The 27,941-nt window shown below is 38.5% G+C and overlaps 1 protein-coding gene across 1 annotated transcript; it reads right to left on the bottom strand.

The window, feature by feature from the left end:
* ADSS1 (adenylosuccinate synthase 1) lies at positions 1 to 27,941 on the bottom strand. The gene is made up of 13 exons (XM_058842650.1): positions 27,665 to 27,941; positions 14,868 to 14,970; positions 13,408 to 13,470; positions 12,616 to 12,666; positions 12,208 to 12,274; positions 11,708 to 11,815; positions 11,280 to 11,361; positions 10,238 to 10,364; positions 9,149 to 9,303; positions 7,876 to 8,000; positions 6,045 to 6,142; positions 4,741 to 4,890; positions 1 to 3,315 (listed from the first exon to the last, which is right to left on the bottom strand). Exons 1-13 carry the CDS (start codon positions 27,848 to 27,850, stop codon positions 3,263 to 3,265), a joined length of 1,368 nt encoding a protein of 455 aa, XP_058698633.1. The 5' UTR covers positions 27,851 to 27,941; the 3' UTR covers positions 1 to 3,262.

Raw genomic sequence — 27,941 nt, 5'->3', positions numbered from 1 at the left:
CACTGTTACTTTAAATGTTTTAATACATCTTCAAGGACAAAATAAACAGGTGTGGATCAAAAATCATCTGAAAAAAATCTGCATAAGGTCTAAGTATAGATTGCACATTTCTATGGAAATGCTTTATTTTCTTTCCTGTTATAAAGTGCATTATGCCAGAACTGTAAGACCATATACAGCCAAATTAAAAAATTACAAAAGCTTCAAAATCCTATCCTGAATGTGTAAGAAAGTGTGTAGCTGACTAGGAAGGCCATATTGTAAGGGTAAGTGGCAGAAAATATTTCAAAAACATTACTGTGCAGGAGTGAATCTGTAATTGCTACTTTTAAAAAACTATAACCTTTACCACAAATTATGACTTCTCAGTTAACGTTTACCCTTATTCTTCCATCCAGATAACAAAGAGGATGATGCATCAGCCAGTTTTAGCCATTATTCTTGAATTTAGCTAGGGAGAAAGAAGTAGTTAAATTCATCACAGTGATTGTTATTAAATGAAATTCCAAACAATACAAAATAACATACATGGAAAACAGCCAAGATGAAAGGAAATTTATGTTAAAACGTTCCTGCTAAGCACTGTGTCTCTCAGTAGATTAAAGAGATTTCTGATGAAAGCCTGAACTTATTCACATTCAATTCAATGACAGCACATGTAAAATTTAATAGGACTAGAACTTTTATTTAAAATATCCATGCTATGAAATGAAAAGCATGATATTATTTTTATGGTAACAGAGTAAGTAATGGGATAATTGCCTATTACATCATGCTCACCAACAACATCACTGGGTTTTTTGATGAATCCTTGCAAGGACAGGCCATGTGCATTTAACAGATACTTAATGGAAAAATGGAAAATAAAAAGATTAAGTGGTAAGTAATCCTGTCAAAGTTACACCATAAAAGCTATTGTCTTCAATATGCCAAATACTCAGTTTAGAGTTGATCATTTAATCCAGTTATTCAGCACACCAAGTGGCTCGTTAGTCACTGTGGACTTTGCCTATAAATCAACCAAAGCTTAAATATAGCGGCCACCTCCCAGCACAAATGCACAGAGGAAGATGGGGCCAAGAAAAGGAACAGCTCTAGATCATTCAGAAGGCAAATGTCACAGGGTTAAGCCATGTGAAAACAAAACTTAATTACTGTATCTCCAAGCATCTTTATGCTTAAAGTACCTCATATAAATGAGGCACACTTCACAGTGCTTGTAATAATTGGCACTTACCACGTACCTTTCAGAAGTGCTTCACAAACATTAAGTAAGGTCAGAAATCTCATTGGTCTTTCATTAGAACAGCCATAAATACGATGGGGAGAGCTTCCTCCTCAATTCAGATCAAGGACTGCAGGGCTTGACCCTGGGAACTCCAAAAGGCAGTGTTGAAGATGTGAGGATGTATTACTAATTGCAATTTCACAGACTGCAAAACCAGCAGCAGTGAGATTAAACAATTTGCCAAAGATGGACAAAAGAGTTAAAACAGAAGTAAGGATTTACCACTTTGGGATCTTTTTTGTTGTTTTTTTGGTTTAGAGAAAAAAGTATTTGTTTGTGCATTAAGCCAGAATCTATAATGAACTGGGGCATGGAGAGACTGCACCAGAGCTGGATGGTGTAAGAATTCTGCCTTACAAGCAGCAAAACATCCCTAAACAGTTACATTTAGTGCTTTGCACTGGTACTTTTAAAAGTGTTTTTTGACACAAATGGCTTTGAACATCATCTGCTATTTGATACAGAGTGAGATAAGACACAGGGGAAGAGTATGGCACAAGACCTCCTGACAGGTTTTCCTTTTTTCCCCATTTCACATGCCAAGTGTCATAGTTTTGTACCCTTGGAGTTACCATGTCAGAAAAGGGCTGTTTTTACCCACTGTATAATGGCATCAGTGAGGACGTGATGCCATTTCCACTGCCCATGGGAATGATACAAAAATATTGTTATAGCTCTCTGAGACATGTATAAAAACGGAACATCTATGTGGAGAATTTCGCAGTTAGGGAATAATTCCGTCTCTAGAATAATCTTTTTCCTCTACAAGAGGTAGGCCTTTTTTGAGAGCTCTTGATGCATAACCATTACAAATTAGAAAATCCACAAAGAAGTCTAAGTACATTCTTGAAGATTCTGGGACTCTCCACAGCTTCTACATGTCCCAACCCTGGCTGCCACGTGTCATCCTCTTCTATAAATAGGTATTACATTTTGCTCAGGAAGGTCAAAATGTGTGAGGGGTGTAAATACTGCAGCAGTCATCATTGAGTCATGCATTGATTTATTCTTGGAAACCTATGAGCTGTGGAAGCGAGTGCCTTACAGAGCCACAAGTCCCAAGTTCCTCAACAGAGTACCAGAGTAGAACTTGGGAAACCTCAATCACAGGACTAGTAGGAAGAAATGTCCCAGGTTCATGGAGAAAACACAGATGTCTCAGCTCCACTCTCATGAGTTTTGCACCCTGAGGACTCTTCCTTTTTCTTTCCTTCCTTCACTCATTCCTTTTCCTACTGCATAAAAGAAAGGCCACACACCTGACAGTCTCCAGCCTGTTAGTACACAGAATAGTTCAAAGAATTATTACGCAGGTCAGCTTTCTCCAGTTTGGCCCCTTTACAGATGTTATCTGTTACTAGGATAGGCTTTGTGATAAATACATGTTTCATTTTAGGTGCTCTCCATTCATTTTAGTAGGCTATCAAAAAACATTATATAAAAATTATATGTAATTGTGTTTGCTTTGCCTTGTGCAGTCAAAAATACCCACCTAGCTTTGCTGTATTTTATAAACTGAAAATCTTTATAATTCAACCAATTTCAGTGCATGGTATCTGTCCTAGTACTGCCAACCCAGATACACAGATATTTAAATGTTTTAAGAAAAATCCAAGCTTCACAATTCTAAAGTTACCCAGTAATTATGGGAAAAGGCTTAATACCGGTTTCAGCAAGGAGAAATACTATATAGGTGTAAAGTACTTTCAAATAGTAACATGGATCAATTGAAAAAAATATTTCCCTATTTTGTTAGGAATACTTTTTTTGACTTTTTTGATGATGGACACCAAGGATATTTTACACTGAATTTACTGAGAACTTAAATAAAATGTTACAATACAGAATATATGTTGTGTTTCTATTTAATTCCTAGAAGAATTTGTTTTAAATAGCATTTCCATTTAAAGAGGAAGGAGTAAGGAACCGATGAATGCCAAGTTGTGCTTCTCATCAATGAAGTTCTTCATTTGTTTAAAACAGCTGGATCATCGACTCTCTTGACTTCCCAACTCCAACCCATTTAACTAGGGAGGAAAACATATCCATTAGAAAAATTACTCACTTTAAATATTACAATTAATGAACTGGAATAACTTTCACCTTTCAAATGCTTCATAACAGACTGACCAATTTTAGGAAGGAAGTTTCATTGCCAAAAATCCCTCTACTCCAGCTGGACTACTGAACTAAAAGTGCAATATACTGAAGTTTGAAAGCATGAAATAATCATACCATATACACAGAGCATTGCAGATGGAAGGCCTAATAGAAGGTCAGGAATGTTTGTTGCAGATTTAGGTGCCATTGTTTAGAGTGACAGCATGTTTAGCTACATCCCTGCAGAGAGGAAGCCAGAGCTGTCCCAGACTGAAATCTGCATGATGTGGAACAGAAGACAGTGATACTGTACATACTGTAATATTTTTAAATGTAAGACTCTAACTATAAACATTATCCAGTGTGAGCAGCTACCCCAAATTCCACACTCTAGCTGTTCCACTGCAGTTTTATTGCCCATGGTTGCTATAGAATTGACTGTGGATATAGGTCTCCTTTAGCCATCAAACCTAGCACGGCATCCTGACTTTACACAGCAAACCAGAGGAATAAAAGTAAGGGGAGCTGTATTTACACATCCCTTGTGTGTCCTTGATCACACAAAGGCCATTCTCTGAGTTTCAGTCTCTGCTATCAAATGTTTCCTGATCCGTGACTGATACAGGCATTGCCACAGTTGTAACCAGCTTGTACTCCCCTGATGTGACCTCTGAGGTGCTTTATAGAAAATGAAAGCACACAAGCCAGCTTTCTAAGTTTGTTACTGTGGAAATTCCCTTGCAAATGCCACCATTCATGCCACACCTAGCTCTTGCCACATCTAGAGCTCTAGAAGTTAGATTTGAAGAAAACTGTGTGGCTTGACCTTTGCAGATTGACAAGTTAAGACTCTCATTTTTCCCAAGTGGAAGAACTGGGCTAAGCAACCTTGTACGTGTTATGCAACACAATTCCTTATATGAGTAAGAATGGAAAAAAAACCAAAACAAAGACACCTAAGTTCATACAGGGATGCAGCACTGCAGCATGCAGAGAGAAACGGGGAGATGAGGACATCAGCCTAACTACAAGGTTGAAGCATGGTGCACAGACCCCCTTTTCATTGACAGAAGGTGGCCATTTGCCAAGAACAACACATGTTTATCTTTCCTCTGGTTAAATCCTTGCCAGAAGCAGCTTGGAGCACTCTACAGCATTGCAGACCTGCCTGCTGAACACCACCCTTTGCTGCCTCTTGGCAAGCTGTCATTTACCCCCATCAGCCCAACCACGGGTACTTTCATTTCCTCCTGCCCAAATAAAGTCACTTCCAACTAACAAATTGAGCACTTTCACAGAGCTGTGTCTGTCTGCTCTGGCATCCTCATACGGACATGTACAGAGAAATTTACCTGGCACACCAACATGGTTTTCCACACAGCGGATGTAATTCTGGGCCTTGGGTGGGAGGTCCTCCCATTTTCGTGCTCCAGTTGTATCAGTTTTCCAGCCAGGCATTGTTTCATACTCTACTTCCACTTTCTGTAGGATCTCCTGGTTAGCTATGGAAGAACAATTTTTGTCACACTTGATTTTATCTGCCTTAAGGGAACAGACCTATGGCTCTTGACCAATGAAGTCTTTTGACAACAATTAAAAACTGATATATGAGGAAATAGTATTTTTACTGGTTTATTCAATCATTCACACCTTTATTCTTAATTGAGGTTAAATTCTGATACTTAGGAAGATAAGTCTGATTTAAGAGGATCCAGGAATGCAGTTTCCTCTTCCAAAAACTGTAGAATATACTCTATGCTGTCAACATGGAGTCAACAACACCACTACAGTTTTATTTTTGAGGAAATAAGATTTTTTGAGGTTTACAGGACTTCCACTTTTTAGTTCAGATTTGCACAGAATAAAACAGTAGACAAGGCATTACTGTCTCAGAGAGTTTAATCTCTAAAGAGCAAGGTTAAATCAGTAGTGTGAAAAACTGATTTAGAGTTTAAAAAAAATTTATAACAAGCTTTTCCCCACTGGAATTCTCATTGTGTCCACAGCCAGGAACCACCAAAAGTGGTGAGAAAGCTGCTGCCTGTCCACCCTGTGCCTCTGAAATCTCCCATAGCTCAACAGAACAAACCCCTTTTCTTGGTAGAGATTCTTACACATATCTTGAAAACATCATTAATGTAAAAAAAATAAATATGTATTGTTACATCTAAAAAGTGTTAATATGAATCATTATTGAGGGAGCAATACATATTTTTATTAACCACAGTGTTGCTGTGGCTAATAAAGCTCAATAAATCTATCCAGAAGCAGCTTTATTCTGCTTCTTTCCATCCCCTTTTTGTACAGCTTTTATTTCAATTTTGCTTCATTTAATGCTATTGCCAATGATACAGTCACTGACTCGAGTCTTGCTAACTTTCAGATCCCTGATTTTCCAATAAAAAAATCTAACGGGACAACATTTAAAGGACCTAACACAAGATTTTATTTGTTCTGAAGTTCTTGCCATTGTACACAGATGCAAGGCAAATGGAAAATGCTAATGTAATGGTACAGCCACCTTTATACAGATACTGAAGCTCCATAAATTGCCACAGAATGTCTAGTGAAAAAGAAATCAAGTCTGATTTTAAAAAGCAAAATTGGCTTAACAGGGAGGCAAGATAAAAATGAACATAGAGGTTTAACAACTTACCTGGAAAATATGGAATTCTTTTTCCACCCAATTTGTAGGCAACGCCAATTTTAATTTCATCAAGGACATCAAGAATATCCAGTTTTGTTAATGCCAAACTGCACAAAAAACATCAGTTAGTTACATACATGATGAATCTCCTTTTTAATACTTTCTATCTTTTTTTTTGCCCTTTCACAAATCCAGCTCAAGCAGCCCAGCCAGCAGAAATACACAAATGTATTCAACTATGAACATTGTTAACTGAATTCATGCCTCTGGGATGAATACTCGACTGAGACACTATGAGACATTTCCAAATGCTTGGCTGCTCCCAGGTGCACAGTGTCCAGGTCAGTGCACGAACATGTTCTCTGACTGTGGGAAGTGTCACCTGCTGGGCCTGGTTTGAATGGGTATGACACTTGACAGCACAGACAGTGACTATTTCTGTTACTCCTACTGATTCACAGCAACTGTCTGACAGACTTATTGACTGGTTACACTTTTATAATAGAACAAGCATAGTCTGGTTATAAAACCACGTGTGCAGTTCATTGGGAAGGATCCCATCCTGCCTGTCAGTGCCTGGGCTGTGCTTTTGGTTTAATGAACCTTATTAATTTTGTGAATGAACACATTGGGAGACAAAAATGGAACCTCAAGAAGACACTGTAGTATTCACTGATCTGAATAAAACTGCATTTTAAAACTCATCAAATTCTCCAGAACAATATTCTAGATGTTGCCTAGCCAAAATCTCAGCAGCTAAGGATTTAGACAGGTAGTGGATAGTAGTCCAGGCTATATGTGCTCAGTAAGTATGTGATGAATGAAAGAATTAAGTGAAGAGACTTTTTGAGAAAGAAGCACCATAGAGCCAGTTCTTCAACTTTTTTCAGCTCCCCATGTTTTGTAGCTAGCACAATTATCAGAGAGGATATAGTTTTGTTGATAGGAGTACAGTAATTTTACAGACCTGAAATGGAATGAAACCTGATACCATCTTAAATTTTCCACATAAACTAGAGTTAAGTTAAAGCAAAATATAAATCCAATTTTAAAAAAATCCCAAAGCTAAAAACCCCTTCTGATAAATTAATGAACAAGACCATTGTTTCTTTGTAACATTAGTAGCATAAACAATATTAAATTATGTTTCAGTATAATATATTAAAATGCTTAGGGTCATGTGTTTGCATATATGGACAAGTTTGCCTGAATGCATCAACTAAGGAAGTTACTTGATCCCAAAGAAAATAAAACAGCCTGTTAAAAGCAGAATTTATAACACAGTTTATAACACAATATTTGACTACATCTTTGTAAATAAATGAACCTGTTGAAACTGGAATAAAAGCTGTGCCATTTTCTGTACCCTTCTATCACTCCATTAATTTCACTCATCAAGACGGAGATTCCAAATGATGCAGAATTGTTCCTACAAGTAGGATCCAATAGAGTCAAACAAACCTCAAACTCAACAGGTTTTACACCATGGCACAAGTCAGAATGAAAGCAGTGGATTAAAAACACTGGAGTAAACTGTTAGAAAACCAATATAGTGATCCAATCTACACTGGCCATCTGATGAAAAACAGAGTGAAAACCTGTACCAAAGAAATCACAGCTATCATGTTGTAAAATCACTTAATTTGAAAAATAAAAAAGAAAAAGTTAGAGGAATTAGATTATTATCAGCATTAAGATAATTGTCTGCTGCCCACTGTGCATTATGGTATTGTTTAAAATGTGACACTTTACTGGACTTATATTAATGTTACCTACATATTTATTCTGCGAAGCACAAAATTATCACTTCCAAATGTAGCGCAAAATCTTTGATGCTTACGCAGTGAATCCGTTGATCATATGAGCATATTTCAAAATGACAAGATCTAACCAGCCACAGCGTCTCTTTCTGCCTGTAGTTACCCCCCACTCGTGGCCACGGGACTGTAAAAGATCTCCGATTTCCTAGAATAAGACAGAGAGAATGCTGATGGTGTTTCACTGAAAACATAGCTGGAAAACAAATACAAACAAGTACAGAGGAATAGCAAGAAAAATACAGATGTTCCAATTTGAAAGCTATTTTTCAGGAAAAAAACAATTACTAGCAGAGGACTAAGGCAGGTAACAAATCCCCTTGTGCACAGGATTTTTGTACTGCAATCACTAGCATTTCAAATCATGTATTTAATATGGTTTTTGTGTTCCAAGGAGAGACTTTTCTTCTTCATCCAGCAGGAAGATTTCCTTGACAATTCAGTCCTTCATAAAATTTTGTTTGCATTTACTTTCTTCATCTGGTCTTTTGACATCTTTTGGTTTTGGGGACAAGACTAAATGCTTGTACAATGTCTAGGTCAAAGCACCTAGAGTTCCTTGCTTCTACCACAGTATGAGACTGCCAGCTGTTCTATTCAGACTGGCAATACCTATACTGTGGTAAAAATAAAGAAGGAAGAAACTTTACGTTCATGATTCATATACCCAAAGGACACCATCAACTCATCTGAGCCATTAGAGAAAGGATTTTAGTGACTGAACCCTTAAATTAGATACAGAACAGTGCCCTGTAGATTGCTGTGTGTATAGCTCATAATCAATATCCTGAACGATCTAGTTTCTTGATAATGAAAATACAGCAGACAGTTTAAAATAACCAAAATCTCTCCCCTTCTTTTTATTGACCCATTTGTGGATGACTGGCTCACACACACCACATTTATTCTATAAATCACATAGAACACAGGCTGTTAAGCACAGAAGTTGTTCTTGTAATTTAAGCTCTTCTGGGATTCACTGACAGCTCTGGTCCACAACAAACTCCTACCACTGAAATATACCTAATGATGTTATAGAAGATGCTGACATCTGTTTTCACATTGATCATTACAACAGAAGTGTGGTCACTGCAGCGTAACATCACCACACTCGAGTTGCTCTCCCCTCATGACAAATACCTTAAGTTCATAATGTAATTCTCCTCTCCTCATGGGTGCGATTGCTCAGCATTATTATTACCGTGCTTACTTTTCAGTGGAATAACCCTTACCCCCCTCTGCTGGCTGTTACCTGTTGCCAGCCATGCATAGCAGCTTTTGTAACACTAAACCTACATTGATCTGCTCGGTGGGGAAGGCTCCGATGCCCACACGGGTGGTGTATGCCTTCACCACGCCGTACACATCCCCCACGTGCTGCGGAGGAATGCCCAGCCCGGTGCACACACCGCCCACGGTGCAGTTCGAGGAGGTCACGAAGGGGTACGTGCCTGTCAGAGAAACACAGCAGCACAGGCCTCTGTCAGCAATGGTAAGAAACAAAGACTGATTTTTCTTTATCACTTCAAAGAAGGTTTTCGCTTCTATGTTTGGCTTTAAAGCTAAACTGGAACAGCAGCCAGAGAGGGAGGCAAATTCTTTTTATTATGTGTCATTCATCCTTTACAACTTTCACCGAGAATTGCACACAAGGGAGAAATTCAAAAGCATCTCAATACTACCTCCATTAAGCACAGGATCTATTATATGATGCTTCTGCTGTGTAAAGTTTTTTTTCAATGTTCTGTGTATCACAGAAATTATTTCCATTACGTTTATGGAGAGCCTGGTGTAAAGGTCACAGTCTGGCATTCCCAATGCTCTGCACAAGTGGCTCTGAGTATCTGCCACAAATTGTCTAAGTCTTAAGAGGTTACTCATGATCTCTACACTGTGACTCTGGACTGGAGAATCTCTTCAGTCCTTAATTTTTTCTTCATTGATTTAATTATATTTTTGGTAAGATAGCAGAGCAGAGACCAACTGTAGTGGCAAGACTTAGAGGTTGCTGCACCAGTTTAATCCTCCTCCCATGGCAGATGAATTACCTAAGCAGCACTGCATTGAGTACCTGGTTTGTCTGGAAATGTGCACACACATTTAAAAGCAATTAAGACAAGAATATCTGCAGTGAAATTTCAGCTGCACTGGAATAAACTTCAGTAAAAATCAATATTTAAACCCTAAGCACTTAATCCTGTTAATGATACAATCTCTGCCTTAATGAGCTTTACTTCTGGGAGATGTGTTCCTATTAAGGAAAGACTATTTTGTTTCTCTATTTTCCTGCTGTTTGCCAAGTCAATATAAACACAAATCAAAATAAAACTAATCAAAATAAAACTGATCTCTTAGGAGTTAAGCATAGTTTAGAATATAACTTACCAAAGTCAATATCAAGTAATGCTGCATTGGCTCCTTCAACAAGGATCTTCTTTGGGGAGCCATGAAGAGCTTCATACATAAAATACACACCATCTCGAACCATAGGTCTTATTTTTTCAGCATATCCCTGCAAATTGAGTACAAATGTCAGCTTCCCCAGACAATAGCTGGAAGCAGGGAATGCTGTGTTCACTTTTGAAAGACAAAACACACAGATAAGTTTAAGCTTCCAGCCTCAATAACTGTGTTTTCCTGAATAATACAACTATTAGCTTATACTCCTTTCAATCTATTGAACCACTCATATAAGAAAACATGACTTGTTTTATGGCATTAGGGTGCCATAATTTCAGTATCATTTCAATAGGTGGTATACCTACTCAATTTTGTTGCTGTAATCTTTAGATAGTCTGTCTACAGTCTAGCCACACTGAGAATGGGACTTCAAACTAGTCCAAGCACCAGAAGACAAACATATCACTCCTTTTAAATATTAAAAAATATCCTCAGGGTGTCAGCTCTGATAAAGTATAAGAAAAAACTTGTGAAAAGTAAGAGATATTTTTAATATCCTCTTTTCTTACATACTCATGAAAACTTATTTTACCAGTGGCTATTTAGGATTTATTTGTAAAAAGACATTTTTCTTGTAATAGCAGGATCTTGAAACATCCACAAACAATTCTTCAGTAAGCAAGGAAGTGCCACCGACACACTGGACACTAATTGAAGCTATCACCCTGCATTCTCTTTACTACTTTGATACAACAGTCATTTTAAACAACATCCAAAACAGTAAAATATTATAGGAAAATTAAATACTCCACAGAGCTTACATTAATGCCTACAGTAAGAGAGAACATTCTACTACAAAGCCTAGGTACTGTTTATTAAAAGCCTTTATAATATGATAATTAAAAGCCATTTATGATAATGAACATATGCATTTTTCATCTAAATTAGCTCAGTAAGTGGTATGTCTGGTACACTTCATTTTTACCTATTTAAATTAAAATAAGTATTTCAAGTGATAAATCCTTACCTTTAGCTTTTTCAGTTGTCCTTCTGTATCAATTTCCAATGTGGGAAACATTGACTTGTACTGTTGTGCCAGGTTTTTAAACCTGTAAAATATTGAAATTGTATCTATGAGGAACATAGTCACAGAATCACAGAACCTTAGGCAAGAACTCAGTTTATATTATGCACAATATATACTGAAAGCTATAGGGAGAAAACACCCAGGACTCTGACACCTCAACCAGTGTATTTCCCAATATTGAAAATTACATTTTACATTATGAGAAACTCTGTGAAGTACAGGAAATACACACACACATTCTTTCCAGTTTTCTTCTCATTCTAGACAATTTATATACAAAATTCAGACACATATTTAAAAAACATATCCTTAAAAGCAAATCTGTCAGGTAAAATTTATCACTCTTTTACAAATGAAAATAGTTGTACCTTGAAGAAAATTCATCAAAGTCAGAGAGGAGGTCACAAATCCGAAGGCCTGTTCGTGCAGCTTTGGAAGAATATGTTGGTCCAATCCCCTTTTTTGTTGTGCCAATACTAAGTAAAAAGAAAAATCCCACCCAATTTGTATAAATACATACAAAAATACACTTTATGCCAAGTAATTTTGTCAAAGCTTTTCACTATATCATATGCTGGACAGGATGTCTGAGACATAAAAAGACATTAAAGTTCTATTATAATAAATATAGAGCACCTTTCAGGCTTTGCATAAGTATTGCTAATATTCGTGGTATTCAGTAAAGCATGAGGCCTTGAGTATGGCTGATGGTTTGTTCAATAACATAAGTAGGAACAGAACAGAAGCACAGAATTAGTAACACCAACAAGGCTCTTTAGAGACACATAGTATTTCTGTTTTCCAAAATTACACTGATTTTCCAAATTTGCAGAACTATTAATGAAATGAGTGTGCTGAAAATATTTACTTTTTGCCTTCTTGTGCTTGACGTTGCACTTCCTGGAGCCCATCTACTGCCTGGTGAAAGTCAAACACTGCAGTGGAAAATCAAATGGATATAGTGAGAAAACACAGGAGAAAAATATTATTTAAATCACAGACATTCATAATTTCAAGACAAAGTGACTCTGCTGTCACTGACAGTGCACAGGCCTCCTCTGTGAAAACAGAGCCAGTATTCCTTAAACATTGTGAAAACATGTAGAACATCACTCTTCAGTGGATACAGATTTCATTATCATGCTTCAGATTACACAACATAATAAGAAGCTGTGTTAGAGCAAATACATAGCTGCTCTGTGGAATAATAATTTAATTTAGCATCATGAGCTAAGCAATCATTTGTGAGGTTTTTTTCCCTTCAATCTTCACTTACCTATATGTGCTCTATCTGATATAATCAGTCTTTTCTCCCAATCTTTCAAACCTGTCAAAAGATGAAGAAAGGTAGGATTTCAGCTGTGCTGACTGGTCAAGCTTTGACATTGGCTTTACTTTTTCTTTCTTTTTGCTAGTTTATATGGCTTCTTGTTAAGATAACTGTAGACAAAATGGATAAACCACAAGACAATATCAAATATCAGCAATGTTTCTGTTGGGAAACTTTTCTCATTTTTGACTTATCAACTTTCTCATTTTGGTATGGACAAAGATACTTCTTAAATTCCAGAATGCTGTGGCTTACACAAAATTCTTTAAATAGATATTATTAACCTGCTACACAATAGCACTTAAACTCTACTTGTGCCTCAGAAAATAGAGAATTTCTACATGGAAACATAAAACAATCTAAGGAGTAGAGGATCTTGGAAGGTCATAGGGTCTAAAGCCTTGCTCAAAGCAGAACCAACTGAGTATATCTGGGCACAGAAATTTTGGGTTAAATCATCCCTATTTGAAGTCAAGGGAAGCTTAGCACACACTTGAGAATTTATTTTCCATCAAATGTGGCATCAAATGCCATAAAGCTCCATGTAACCCATGAAAAAACTGCTTTTGAAAATACATCTAAAGACTACCACGTTTCAACATTTTAAATACTGTTTCCTCATTTAAATTCCAGAATGTTATTACTGCACTGAATACTTATGGTCAGGAACAACAGCTTACAAAAACCCTCAATCTGGCTGCCAATATAAAGGTAGGTCAAAAATTACTTGGTACAAACCTTTCTTTTCATTCTTTTCAGCTTCTTCAAACAGGCCTGGTAAATGTATAACCACTCCATTACCTTTGGGAACATAAATTATTTATTTTAAAGCAAGGAATAAAACACTTATTTTTAGGATGTAAGACCTGTAAATACTTCCTGTCTAAAATTTTATTTAAAAAGTAAAACTAGCTTTCACTTGAAGCGATCTTGAGAACTTTTTGGGTAAATCCTGATTTAGTGTAAGCAGCTACTGGGCTGCTAAACTCAGGAAAAGCAGAGCTGGCTTGTTTCAGGCACGAACGCCAGGCTGCTGCACAGCCAGCTGAGGTAAGCGGATTCTTGTCTTTGTTCATGGTGGACTTTGCCCTGCAACTTCAGCCTCAATTGTTCACAGGAAAAAGTTCAAAGAAGTCCCTCGCCTTACCACACTGACAAACCCCTGTGAAAATATTTAAATCTTCAATATTCAGGTCTTTGTTTTAAACTCAATTCAAACTAGTGCTGTGATACATTAGCAATGCCTTCCCCCTGCTTTTGAGCTACAAAATAGAACCCCCAAGCAATGAAGAGCAGTACTGGCGAGACGTGGAGGATTAGTGATGCAGTGGGCTGGAAACAGCTGCTGCCTCCTTCTCGGGAATGTCAGAAATATATGCAAGAGCCTGTCTCAGCCTAAATTTAGTGTAACTCAAGTTATAGTCGTTACTAATTGACAAGGGAGTAAATAGGAAAGCAAGACAACACACCATATTTAGCTGAGAGAAAAAATATGTTTAATAGATTCCAGTTATCCATTTGGAAATTATTAAATGGAACAAAACTGAAACTCCATGACTCACTAGAACTTACACTCATTTCTTGTACAGTCTGTACATAATTTCTCTCAGAAAGAATCAAAGCTTTGGACAAGAGGCTTAAATTTGCCTACCATTTAACTATGAGATTAATGTCCAGTGAATGCATAAATTTTTTTATGATGCCATCTGCACCAAGTATCTTTACAGCAAAATACATCACCCTAAACAGCTGGTGATGTGAACAAAAAGGGGACTGGATGATGACCTCCTAAGTAGAGCCCTGCATTTTGGAGCCTATTTCTGGAAATCAGTAGAGATGTGAGAGATAATTATTTATTTAGCTAACTCCTGGCATTTGTGTGCTCAAAGAATAGCGCATATATTTCTGAAAGTACAAAAAAGAGAGTGCAAGTAGAGGGTGGGCTCCAAACTTTACCATAAAGTATAAAAAGGAAGACGGTAAGATGTTCTTGCTTTCAGTTTTCTAACAGTGGAAACTAAAGTGACACTGAAAGTGGAGTAACTCTTCACATTAAAGCAGCAGTGAAATAAGTCAAACAGCTGAAGCTAAAGCAAATCTGACTGAGTCATGTTTTTCTTTCCTTGTTACTATAAAGTACAGCTGCAGCTATCCACTACACAAAGACATTTTTTATAATGAGCTCCAAAACGCCTTACCAATAAAAGAAATTGCCTTTGGATTAATGATGCCACTAGGAAATAGGTGAAAATCGTATTCTTTCCCATCAACAACAACGGTATGGCCTGCATTATTCCCACCCTGCAAGAGAAAGAAACACGTGAAGAAAAATGATCTAAACTCGCAGTAGATCATTTAGCAAGACCATCTTTTCTTATTTATACATGTCTTTGGTCACTGCTTTCTCCTCCTTACAGTTTCTTAACATGTTGTAGCATTGTAAAAAGGGCTCAGACAGGACAGTGGAGGGGTCAAAAGAATTCAGCAGGACTTTGTAGAATTATGAAGCAGAATGATACCATGAAGCCAAGGCAGAGCTATGGCAGAGCAGGAGTTAATATGGGAGTGGCAGCATGAGCTAGACAAGAACTGAAGCGTTCTGGGAAAACAAACCAGAATTAATTACCACCCTTGGAGTCCTGTCTCTGACATGCCTACACAAGCCCATCCTTTTTAGGCATCTTCCGTACATGGACATTTCCTTGAGTTTAAGGCCAGTATTTCCCTTTGAATGGAAACTCTTCCCACCTGCCCAACCACAAACAGCTACTGCTTCTCTTGGTGCCCGAGACAGAGGCTCTTTGTCAGGTTGGAAGCATGTGCAGACTTTGCAGCTTTGCTGAGTGACCTTGTCAGTCACAGAATATCCCGAGTTTGAAAGGACCCACAAAGATCACTGAAGTCCAACTCCTGGGCCTACACAGGATAACCCCAGAAAATGGTCAAGAGATGACCTTTGCAGTTAACACCACCACTTTATGGAGTTTGATACAATTCATGACTTACAGGACCTACCAGAACCAAGAATAGGAGCTGGTATTTTCCTTAATAAACTGCTTTTCCACAAACAGCTTTAAAAAAGAATAATGTGGCAACACAGAAACTTGGAAAGTGGTGAGCAAATCAAGGTCATGAGTTCATTTGACCAGAAATATTAAGAATTAAAGGTCCAGCTTTCTAAGCAGGCTTTGTGTTTTTTTCCTGCTGTGTCTTAATGTAAGTTTGTCTCCTGCTGATAAGGTTGGGAAATCTGATTACTCATCTGCTGTGGTGCTACAGGCCTTCAGTTGTCCCAAATGATTACAAATCTTGGTGGGTTTGATGTGAGAACTGAATGATTTAAACTGTCTAGAAAGAGGGCATCTGCTGGAAGGGGAACTGAGACTGGCAATTTGCAGACAATAAAGAGTGTTGGCTGAATGAGTGGAGTTACATGAAAACTCTGAGAAAGAACAATCATTTATGAAAATGAATACTAGAACATACTTTATTCCAGAGTTTAGTTTATTCTTCGTTTACTAATTTGCCTGTTTGTATGTAAAACACAGGAAAATGGCAACTGAAATTCCTTTCTAATTGTGGTTAAATGCTGAAACATAACATTAAGAAAATAAAAACTATGGGTTACAAAAAGAGAATGTTTTTTAAGTAGTGTGATGAAGAACCTTAAGAAATATGTCTGCAACATGACGAAAATAATTTTCATGCTTTAGAACATTTGAACTCAACAATTAATTTTAAACAGATAACCTGCTAAGGGAGAGGTGAGGAAGAGTTAGAACAGAAAAAACAGTACACACAAATTTAATTTGATTTAAAAACTGTTGGGTAGCTCATCCTTGGGATGGGAAGGATTCCCAAATGTCCTTCTAATGCAAAGTTATAATTTGTCCAGAGAATCCTGGCTATTTTGCTTGCCTCCCAGATATAATAAATCAGTTTTAAGAATCTGAAGCTAGTTAAAAGTACTCAATTATCTAGAAGGTTAATAAATCAGGCAGGAGAGTATTTTACATGATATTTAAGAGGTCTGACACTGGTTTATTATATTGTCAGGCTGAGAAAAAAAGCTAGTAACTTCTTCTGGGACTCTCATCTTTCATTTGCTGCTCACCTATAGACAATTGCAAGATGGAAACTTGGAAAGACAACTCCATCGTTTAACATCGATTTAACCTCCAGTACAAGTAACAATTTCCTCTTTTCCTCAGAAAGTAGGGAACCAGGCTGCTTCAAAAGTATTTATAGTCACAATGCTATTGTTCTACACTGCTTTTCTTGATCAACATGAATATGAGCAAATGAAATCAGGCTTGAGGAGACACAATCTAAGATAACAGCATTCCTAAATTATAGTCAAAGGTATTTTCTTGTATCCTAAAATTTCAGAAGGTGGGATACACCAGTATTAGAATGCTTATGAAAGACAGTTTATGCTTTTGGAAAATTTCCTGAACAATTGACACCCAGACAAATGCTCTTTCTCTAGCAAATGTTTAAAAAGGGATGTTAATCAAGCAGCTTGTGAAAGCTGGCATACATAAAAAAATGCTGAAGCACAGAAACAACATCAGATATTGTACATCCTTTAACGGCCAAAATCTCTGATACAGTGTCAGTCCCTCTGGATAGATAATGCACATCAAAAATTCAATGACAGACCACCTAAACCAGCATTTCTCCAATTAAAAACTAGTATTGACATCTCTGGAACTGCATTTTGCACTGCTCATGTTGGTCTGTGCTTCCTAAACAAGGGCCTTCCAACTATATTTTGACAGCTTAATTAGTTATACTTTTATAATTGAAGTGATAGTAGAGCCTTGAGTTACCAAAGGGATGTGACCACACTTGCAAAATATTACACTGGCCTGATGAGATATTTTCTGTGTATTATCTGGTCAACTCAGTAATTTGTCACGTGCAGTTACATAGATACTCTAACAGCATATTGGCAGCCTAACAGCCGAGATATTAAAGGTATCTACTCCTTTTCTAATTTTACTCCAGTTCTGAGAGTCAATATACAGTTTTATGAGCCATTTCTTCTCCTAACAAAATATAAGTGAACCTAAAATCTTACATGGGGTTAATTTGAAGACTACACATTTGAACACTGAGTGGCAGTGCTCTCTGGACCCTCAGGATGCTTCCTCTTGGACAAAGAAACTTTTGGAGCCTCTGCCTGGGCCGTGTTTCAAATGAACATCATAAACTTCCATTTAATATCCAGACTCTGCCATGCAGCACTGAGCCCACCTGAAATTTATTTATTTTCAACCATTTGCAGTTTCTTAGGTCCCCAGAGATGGTATCTTCTGCAGTTCTTAAAAAATGTCTCTAACAAAGGGAACATTAAGGCAACAACTTCTGACAGATAAATCATCAGTGCCATTTTGGCATGATCCATGTTGTGAAAAGATGGTAGGACTAGAAATAAGATGCTGTATAGTCTGTGCATTCGCATTAAACAATTCTGCTGTAGGAAATGCTGTTCCCAGGAAGGCACCATGAGGGAAACTGCTCCAGTGGCATCCATATACACTCCTCACACTCTTCCACTGCTCCAGGGTGTGTCCCTTCCACAGATGTAGTAAGGTCTGGGGTTTATTTTAAAAAGTTTTAAAAAACAATTACATTGTACTCAGATTTTTTTTTTCTGTAAGATTTTAATCTGTATTTTCTGAAATTTTATAATCCAAGTGTAAAATTGCATATTGTCCCAGTACTAGAAGGAGCTAAAGGGACTAAACTACCACATGCAACCTTGTACTGCCTTTTTTCAGTACAGCACTTTGCTTAAAAAGAAAATCCATTTCCAAGCTTTTTATGTACTGATCTACTTGTGGTATTGGATTGATGCACTCATGTTCATTGATTACTATTCCAGAGTGCTTGAACACCAGAACTGTATCAATACACTAAACTGAGAAGCTATATTTTACCAGTGTTAATTGTAGCTGGCATAAGCAGCATCAGGGAACTGATAATTATTCTGAACAGGTTGCCAGAGGACAGTAATTTTCTTCATAGTAGAACTTACAAAAGCCATGAAGAAACAAACCCACTTTCCAAACTGCTTAAAGGCTGCTGTTTTGGCCTGTATTGTTTTTAAAATAATTTCTTTATTTTCTGCAACTAAAACATCCCAAAATAGAGAATTTCTTTTGAGAGCAGCAGTGAGGCCGTTCAGTACCTGCAGCAGGAACTCAATTCTCCCAATTAGCCTAATGATACATGTTGGAACAGGAAGGAAGTGTGTCCTGATGCTTACAGGTGTTTCTGTCTGCACTTGCCAGGCAGGTAGTGTGGAGTCTTACCAGATGCTCTCCTGGTTGGCACATCCTTCATTTGCTCAGTGCTCCTCACAATGCCCAAACACAATTTGATTAAATAGATTGATAAGAAAAACCATCAGATCACATATAAAAACCTTAAAACCAGATGATAGTTTCACACTATAGAGTGTGAACAAGACACAGGTTTGTTTTTGATGGGTCCCACAGTGATGAGTTCTCACCCTCTTCCAGTTAACAATGGGGAAATAACAGAAACCAGCTACTGAAGATCTGCAGCCAACACCACCAAGGTGAGAGACACACCAGCAGTACACTGAGCTCCTTAGCCACTGCTACATGCAGTTAATGTATGAAATGTCACAACCAGGTTTTGAATAAGCAAATTAGAAACAAATGTGTAGCTCAAGGAGATATCTGTGCTAGGAAGCACGTGGGGCTATCTGAACACAGTTTCAGTACTGGCTGATATGCCTGAGGCAAACCTCGCGTGTATAAATGGGAATATCAAGTAGGAGTAGAAAGATTGTATTACCTCTCCTTTTGGCAGTCGTGCAACTAGAATACTGTGTCCTTGGTACAGGGACAAGATTACAAGATGATCCCCTCTGGCATTATTATATGAATTTATAATCTATGAATTGAAACACCAGCCACAAACCAGCAGTTTTGGAAGCCTGCATCTGAAAACAAATGATGTGACTCTTGTCTCTCTCTCTTCATGATGTGTCTCAGCAATACTAATTCCATCCATCAATGGAGCAAAACGTTTTCTGAAATTCAACTGTATCTGAAGGCCAAATACCTCTCTCATCACGCTATCAAGCAGGCTACAAAATACTTGTTTTGTTACCTGAATTGAATAATTTTCTTCAGTTTATTAAAGCATTTTATATGTGAATAAACAAGAAGGAACATTGTTACATAAATTGTTTCTTGTCTTTACAATTTAATTAACAGTGGCTATTTCTATCTTACATCAGCAACTGCCTGGAACTAATTTGAATAAAGGTAGGTAGTAAGTGCTACCAGCATGACTGACTCTAACATGAACTTTATAATAATATCCATTGACTTTCAAGGGATTTCTCATTATTTCCACCATTGCAAATGAGGTTTGCGCATCATTGGTGTTAAAAAAAACTCCAGTTAGATGAGTCCAATACATTAAGGGCTTTTTATATGTAGACCCTTCAAGACAATGTCACTGAATCACCTGTGTGTGAACACTTCTGTCAATGACTGGAAGTGCTGCACATTCCAGCTGGAAGGTTGTTGCCAGAGGTGCTTTTTAGTTTCCCTTTCTGGAAGGTTTTGGTTTTTTTCCCCCTTACTGGAAGTTTTTTGCTGATTTTTTCCAGTTTAACTATTGCCAAGTAACATCCAACTCACTCCAACTCAGGTTTCAAGAGGTGAATCATAACTTTGTTTTTTATTTTTTAATTCAACCCATTGGGAAGAATTAAAAAATTCTTAGGTAGGTAGGTTGGGATAATCAGAACTATCCTTAAGACCTCAAGAACTGAAGGAATGGCGATTTTTAAAGCTGCAGTAGTGACAAACAACTGATCTGAGTTGCAAATTTATCTCCAGACCCCAACCACCCTCAGCTAAATCTAGTTTGTTTGGCTCTTATTTCCCAAGACTATGTTGCAGTAATGACTTCAAGTACGAGCAACCCTGCACAGAACTGTTCTGACTCCTGCTCCTGTTGAAGTGTGCCCCTTTGCTGTCTCAAAGAAGCAAAATCCATAGGATACCACTGTCCAAACTAAAATAGTGATCTCTTCAAAAACTCCCAAAATCCCATGGGAGGAGACCTTCTAAAACCTCATGAGAGAATTAATATGATTATAAACACAAACACTATTGAGAAGAATTGAGCAAGATTTTTGACCCTTTAAAGAAACATAAAATTATTTGTACCACAAACAAAAAAACTGAAGCTGATATCACATATTGCACCAATAATGTAGTATTATTTCTTTAAAAAAACTCATACAGCTACCTTGGTCTTCCTAAGCATCTGAAAAATGCAACTGGAAAAGCCAAGTCTAATTCAACTCAGGTTTTAAACAACAGTGTAGGCAAACTAGACACTCAAACATTATTTATTTTCTCTCAAACCTCAATTAATTGTTTTGTCAAGTCACATCAAAACAACAGACCACTATAAGAAAATACATGTCTACTCCAGCATCAGATGCAAAGAGTGTATTTTTCAAATACACAAATTCAAGGTGTATTGGTAGAAAATGCTACAGTGGAAAAAATATTCTAATACTAGCAGAATACTAAAATAAAGGAAACCAAACATGAAAAAACCTAGGTAAGTCTGCTTGTCTTTAATTCTCTCTGCTGAAGCATAGCCATGTCCCTGTGAGAAGTAATATGATCCAAGGATATGAACATAACTTTTCTTATATCTGTAAACAAGTTAAGAACAGGAATGAAATAGAACAGATGTAATTTCAGTTTAATTTTCAGCTGTTTTCTTTTGATGCTTGTAGAGGATAATAAATTCATCAGGCTTTATAAAGGGGATTGAAAATTAAGCTTGCTTTCTTATGGAGATTTGGAAACTTTAAACCTGACCTTCTCATACAGTATTTATAATCCTGGTGGTCCCGAGATGATCTCGCTGATGCCCAAAGGAAAGGCTAGTTTAAAATAGCAGTGTCACCATGTTGTTCTAAAGCTTAAAATGATATAGTGTGGCATGTAAGTATGTATAAGCATAATGAAAAATAAAATTGGATAAAGTACCTTAGAAGTGACAGATCGCTACAAAAAGAATTTCAAGTTCGGAAGGGTGGACTACTTCATTGTAACTAAAGAAACAACTCACGCTTAAATCCTCTCCTGCGTTGAATAGCAAAATAAAACCTACTGTGTTTTTGCAGGAAATTTTGCAAAAAATTACTTAAACACCTGCATGAGTATACATGCAAATGGGATTATCAACCCTCCCTAACATTTGAGAAATCAAAAACAACAGTCCTGCAGTCCCCACACACTCATGACCTCAAGGTCATCAATCTCTTCACTGAAGATCATCAAGCACTAAATCATTAGGAGATTAAAGTCTTTCCATGCTACTTTATCTTGTGGGGAAAAATTACACTAAATATCACTGTTAAATCTCATTGAAAGGAGAGCAACACATGACACACAAAGAGAAAAACAGCAGCCAACAAGCCCCTGTAACTCCACATAATCATCACACAGAACTGCCCTAATTTAATCCCTGTTGCAAACAGTTTCAGTAGCCCATGATCAATAGGGACAAGTCACAACAACGTGTGGCCGCTTCCCCTGCCCTGTCAGCAGCAACAGAGAAACAAAGGAAACCTCCCCATCTCGCACCTAAAGCACCCAGAGAAACTACTCGTCTGGCATTTCTGCCTCGCTTGGGTTTTATTATTCAATCGCTTGCCCACAGTATTTTCCTTCACATTCCTCTAAGTACTGTTACTAAAATATATGACATTTACATTGCATTAGTTAAAACACTAACACAAGGAAATAGGGAAACCTACAACAGTATACAACAGTGTGGAAGCACTGGGCACATGCCTTCACCCTTGCCTAAATTGTTCTCTAATGTTGCAATGCTCCCTCAAACCCACAACGTTGTCAGGCTTTTCTTACTGGTAAGACCTTCTCAAACTTTTTTGTTAATATCCACTACATAGAGAAAATAGGCCACTCCACACCCTTGGTTTATGAGCTGGTTAAACCTCTCAGTCCAAGTAACTGTGAACTACTCAACCACAAAAGACCTTAACAGCCATTTTTCTGGTTCTCTTTTCAACCTCCTCAGCTTTTCTTCACTATTAACATCAAATATAATTTTTGTTCATGTGCCTCAAAAGATCAGATGATCTCTGAAAATAAAGCAATTCTCAACCTGAAAGCATAGACTTAATAGAAGAAATATTTTTAAAAGTGACTGCATATTTAGTGCAAAGCAGAAACTTTAATAACAGAAGCTGAAGAAATCTAATAACAGCTCCTCTTAATGCAATCACATTCTTACTATTTGGTGCTGCTTCTTACAGGTCAGTTCTTAAGGGAATGCAAATAACATCAGGCAGATTGTCTCCAGTCTTCCAGAAGGCAGAATTGTCTCAGGACTGACACATCCAGCATTGTCATGGGCACACTGGAACAGCAGTGCCAAATGACAGCTTGAAAAATTCCTTAAGAACTGCCTTGGCCTAGTCCCTGCTGCTGAATCACTGCTGCTGGTGATGGTGTGAAGGGAAAGAAAGGCATGCATTTGTGTTGCAGCTGGTCTACATATCCATTCAGTAACCATGATGTGATCTGGGCAGGTAGAGGTGATTATCACAGGGCCTCTACACATTTAGTAGTGATAGCTTTCCCCTTTCACGTTAGGCTTTTGGAAAATCTTTCCTTTGAATTTTTTATCAAATTGTTTATGGGGCATTTTCAGTGAAAAGTTATTATTACAGTGTACCTTACATAGTCTCACCTTAAGGAAACAGCTAGAACTGGCCAGGACAGAACCAGCTGGCCTCAGTTAACTGAGAACTTAGGAGCTGTGACTTTTTAGGAACAGCTCTAGTCCAAGCAGGCCTCTGGAAGCACACCACCTTGGCCCCTTGGCACTTGTGACAGGTGACTGTTTGATCATACTCCAAAACTGATCTGAAAAATCAGCTAATTAAAACCCTGGTAGCTAACACCAGTTCTAGCTTTGAAGGTAGACACAAAACAAGGAATGAGGTGATGTGAGAAATGTGCATCTGGAATGAGAGCTACCACAGATTAAGCCACAATGTGAAATCATGTGAAATCACCAAAGCTCCCTTCCTATACGTATCCACATTACTTCATGTGATATTCTGACAACATGCTAAGAGGGCACATAAAAAGTGAACTCCCATCTTTATGTCCAATATTCTCTTAGTAAAAAGCTTTAAACAAATATGCAAAATCTGTTCCTTAAAGAAACACCAAAATTAAATATTTGCCATTGAAATATTTGTTTTTAGCCTTTTCTAAAAATATACCAGGGATTAAAAGTATTGGATGGCATAATGTGAGAGCTCCATGCCCCAGGAGGCCACAAGAAGAAAGAAATATTAGCCTCTAAAATTTGTCTTCTGAATGCCTTTGCTTGCTGAAAGAGCAGTTTAGAGGAAAAAAGAGTTCTTGATGTTGCCAATTAAAAACCTGAACTCAAACCTACTCAGTTCCTTAACAGCCTGCTGTTACTAGTATATTTAAAAATACCTTTTCTGCTTCATTATATGGGTTTGTGTATCTGGTATTTTAATGAAAGCAGCCTGTGAAAAGTTTTGTACAGCATCATCCATTAGAACATTCGGAGATCTTTTACCCTATCTGAAACATCCTCTTTTACAAAGAATGCTACAAGTATAAAGGTGAAATGAAATCAATTACTTCTGGTGAACTAATATTTCATATTTAAATTCTATTTCAGTGTCACTGAATGGTGTGTATCTAATTATCTTGAACTCAGACTGTGTATAATCTAAGCATTGGTCAACAAATTAAGTCATCAATTCATATGAAATTCTGAACACCCAGGAAAATTACAGAGGCTGGAGTTTTAATGCAGATTTTTTTTCAACATACTTTAAAGCCTCCCTTGTACCTGTGATGGACTTGTACTGCCATTCACCTGCTTGCCTTTTTTTCCTAGTACCCTAGAAAATAAAATTTCATTTTCTCTGCAGTAACCAATGTCACAAATTATTTTCATGAAGCCAACAGCATAAAATACTTGAGAAACCTTTAATGAAAGTTATTTCCTTTGATGGAAACATTAGGGAATTACTGTTTTTGAAAACTCCTTCAAACTCAAATCTGGTCCTGAATTTAAATCCCTGATACACAGAGAGGAGGGCAGCCCCACCTTTTTTAAAAGGTTAGCTCAGAGTATCCTACTGGGTTGAAGAATTACTCTAGTTGGGCCATTATTTCAGAAGACCTGTAAATCCATTTTTCAGATATTAATTTTCAAGCTTTCTCTACTTCCATTTCACTGAGGACTAAAACAAGCTGTTCAACATAATTTCCATCAATGTCTCAGAAAACAGAGTGGACAAGACACCAGGTAATAAATAACATCAATCACCATATTCTAACAAAAATGTCTGGTGCAAATTTTTCTGACATTTTCTCTAAAATCTCTAATAAGTCAGTCATTCAGTGTTTCTTGTTTAAGAAATTGCTCCTAATACACAAATGCTACGGCACAGAAAGTTTTTCTTTGTTTCCAGGAGCAATGTGAAGCAAGGTTCTTGTCTAAACACTGAGCTTTTTCATGGCACTACACAGAATTAATGAAGTTCCTCTCAAACTGATTACACCTTTAAGTTAATGGCCTGCCATTATCACTCTGAGAGAACTCATCAGTACTGTTCATATCCTTAAATATGTGCATAACTTTACTAAACCATAACAGAGGCAAAAATCATACATTATCAACTTACATGATTGCCTTTGAAAATATGAAATATTCAATTATTAAAATGGCACAATCAAAATTACCAAATGCACAAAACATCAACTGAAGTATTAAAAAAATCCAATTCTCTTTAAAGTTACATAATATTTGCCACTCAAAAGTAAATCATGACTCATATTTTCTTTTTCAAATGCTTTATAGTCGGCCCTTCTAACCAGTGTTATCAGGAATCCTACTATAGTCTCACATGCCATGTATTGGGGAACACTCTTGAAAAGAGCCCAGTGCTTTTCTAGCTCCACCTGCCCTCCATCCATTCCAGTCTCATCAGGCTGCAGAAAGATCTAACCTGCCCAGCAGCACATTAAACCATCTAAGCCATCAGCCTGTTGCTAACACACCAACCCTTCTGGCATGCTCACACACACTCCTGTATCCTTCAGAGGGCATTCTGAGGCTGCACCTGGGGGCCACACTTGCAAAGTAACTCGCTGGATGGACAGCAAATCTGTCCTGAAAGCAGCTTCAGGGCACCTCTCAAAATTGAGCCTAAAAAGAACCAATATGACTCCTTGCAGTAGTAACAGAAACCCCCAGGAAAATGTAGTGTTTGACAGGGGCCTTTATGAAATGCTCTTCCTCAGCTAAAACTTTTAATTTTTTTTTTTCACCAAAGCAATCCCAAGACCTGAGTTTAAATTCCTAGTAACACATTACTGGGGGAGGCAAGGGGGAAATAAATATGGAAAAAAAGCTATGGTCCTGGTAATGCATATTCATTAGCTACCTTGTGCAGGGAAACTTCTCCCCAAGGTTACTCAAGATCTTGAGAGTTTAATGTCCCAAATGAAAATACTTCCTCCACCTTCTAAATATTTAACCTGCATGATAACATTTATTTACGTAATATACTTAATTATAAAAACGTCCTTGGATTTATTATCTCAGATTCAAGGATGTCTGTAGCTTTTTAGTAGCTATCATGCATTTTAAAGCAGAATAAATTTCATGGTACATACCAGCTGAGCTGGACTAAACTGACTACTTTTTAATGTGCTCACATAGTTTAAAGGGACAACAAATTATTAGGTGTGTTGGTCTAATATGTTCATAACTTTTTGATAGTTTCATAACTATGTTTGAAAACAGCTCTTTAGAAGTTATTAACATTATTGAGGTCCCATCCCTGGAGGTGCTCAAGGCCAGGCTGGATAGTGCTTTTAACAACCTGGTCCAGTGGAGGATGCCCTAGCCCATGGCAGGGGCATTGGACCTGGATGATCTTTAAGGTCCCTTAAAACCTATTCTAGAATTCTATTTTGAATCACCTATGTGTCTAATTTGGTTTATATTACGCAAATACATTGTTTGGAGAATGCTTTACAATCCATTCAACTCAAAAATACCTATAAACAAAGCCATGCAAGATGTTTCCTGTTTTCATGCAACTCTAAATCCGTATTTTTACATAACTTGTTTTCTTCCCCCCGCTATTTTACTCACGCTCAATTTAAAACATTTATTTTTTATAGAATAAACTTCCAGCACTTTGCAGGGAACACAGTCCGCCCAGCCAAAACAGCCCCTGCAGTAAAACTGGCAGACTCCTGAGGCTCATTACGGCTGCCCTTCAGGCCGGCTCACAGCGCTTTTCCCCGGAGCAGCAGCACGCCCGGAGACACCGAGCCACCCCCTCCCAGGCAGGGGAACATCCCCGCGGCCCCGACCGCGCCCCGGGCCGCGGGGCTCGGCTTCCCAGGGCAGCCCAGTGCCGGGAAGCGCCCGGAGCGGCTCCTCCCCGGGCAGGCGGCCCCGGGCCCCCTCCCGCCGGCACCTCGGGATCCAGTGTCGCTTATCGTGACGGGTCAGCTATTTATATTTATAGCTCAGGGCTTTTTTCTTTCCGAGTGGCTTTTGGAGGCGCAGACGGGGTGGGCCGGGGGGGTGGGGTGTGCGGCACACGGCTGCCTGCCCAGGCACGTCCGCGTCCCGCCGCTGGCTGCGGGAGAGGGACGGGGACTGGGAATAGGGAGCGCGGAGGGACCAGCAGGAGCGGGGAGCGGTAGCTGGAGGGAAAGAGCGCTGAAGGGAGGAAAGGCGGAGCAGCGGGGGAGAGGGGACCCGCACGGGGAGGAGGGCGCCGGGCCGAGGGGAGCTGGGGGAAAGCGGGAGCCGAAGGGAACGCAGGGTGGGGAAGCGCCCAGGGAGCGGCTGATGGAGCCGACCCGGCACCCACCTGGCACCGGCACACAATGTCCGACTCGGTGGCCAGCAGATCGACCACCTTGCCCTTGCCTTCGTCCCCCCACTGCGCCCCCAGCACCACCGTCACTTTGTTACCGCCCGGCTCGCTGCGCGCCCGCTTCAGCCCGCCGGCGGCGGGGTGGCCGCTGCGGTCGTTGGACGCCCGGGTGCCCGACATGCTGGGTGGGAGGTGGCTGTGGCCGCAGCAGCCGCTGCCTCGCTCCCCGCCGCTGCCGAACCCTGCGCGCTGCCCGCGCCGCCCGCCTTTA

The sequence above is a fragment of the Poecile atricapillus genome, chromosome 1 (assembly GCF_030490865.1).
Source record: "Poecile atricapillus isolate bPoeAtr1 chromosome 1, bPoeAtr1.hap1, whole genome shotgun sequence".
NCBI classification, from domain to species: domain Eukaryota; kingdom Metazoa; phylum Chordata; class Aves; order Passeriformes; family Paridae; genus Poecile; species Poecile atricapillus.
This window is presented reverse-complemented; position numbering and strand designations above follow the sequence as displayed.

Coding starts and splice junctions, on each gene's coding strand:
- ADSS1 (XM_058842650.1), bottom strand. CDS start 27,850: ATGTCGGGCACCCGGGCGTCCAACGACCGCAGCGGCCACCCCGCCGCC. Junction 8,001..9,148: donor TCCCCACCGAGCAGATCAAT/GTAGGTTTAGTG, acceptor GTCTTATTCTAG/GAAATCGGAGATCTTTTACA. Junction 6,143..7,875: donor ATGATCAACGGATTCACTGC/GTAAGCATCAAA, acceptor TTTTTTGTGCAG/TTTGGCATTAACAAAACTGG.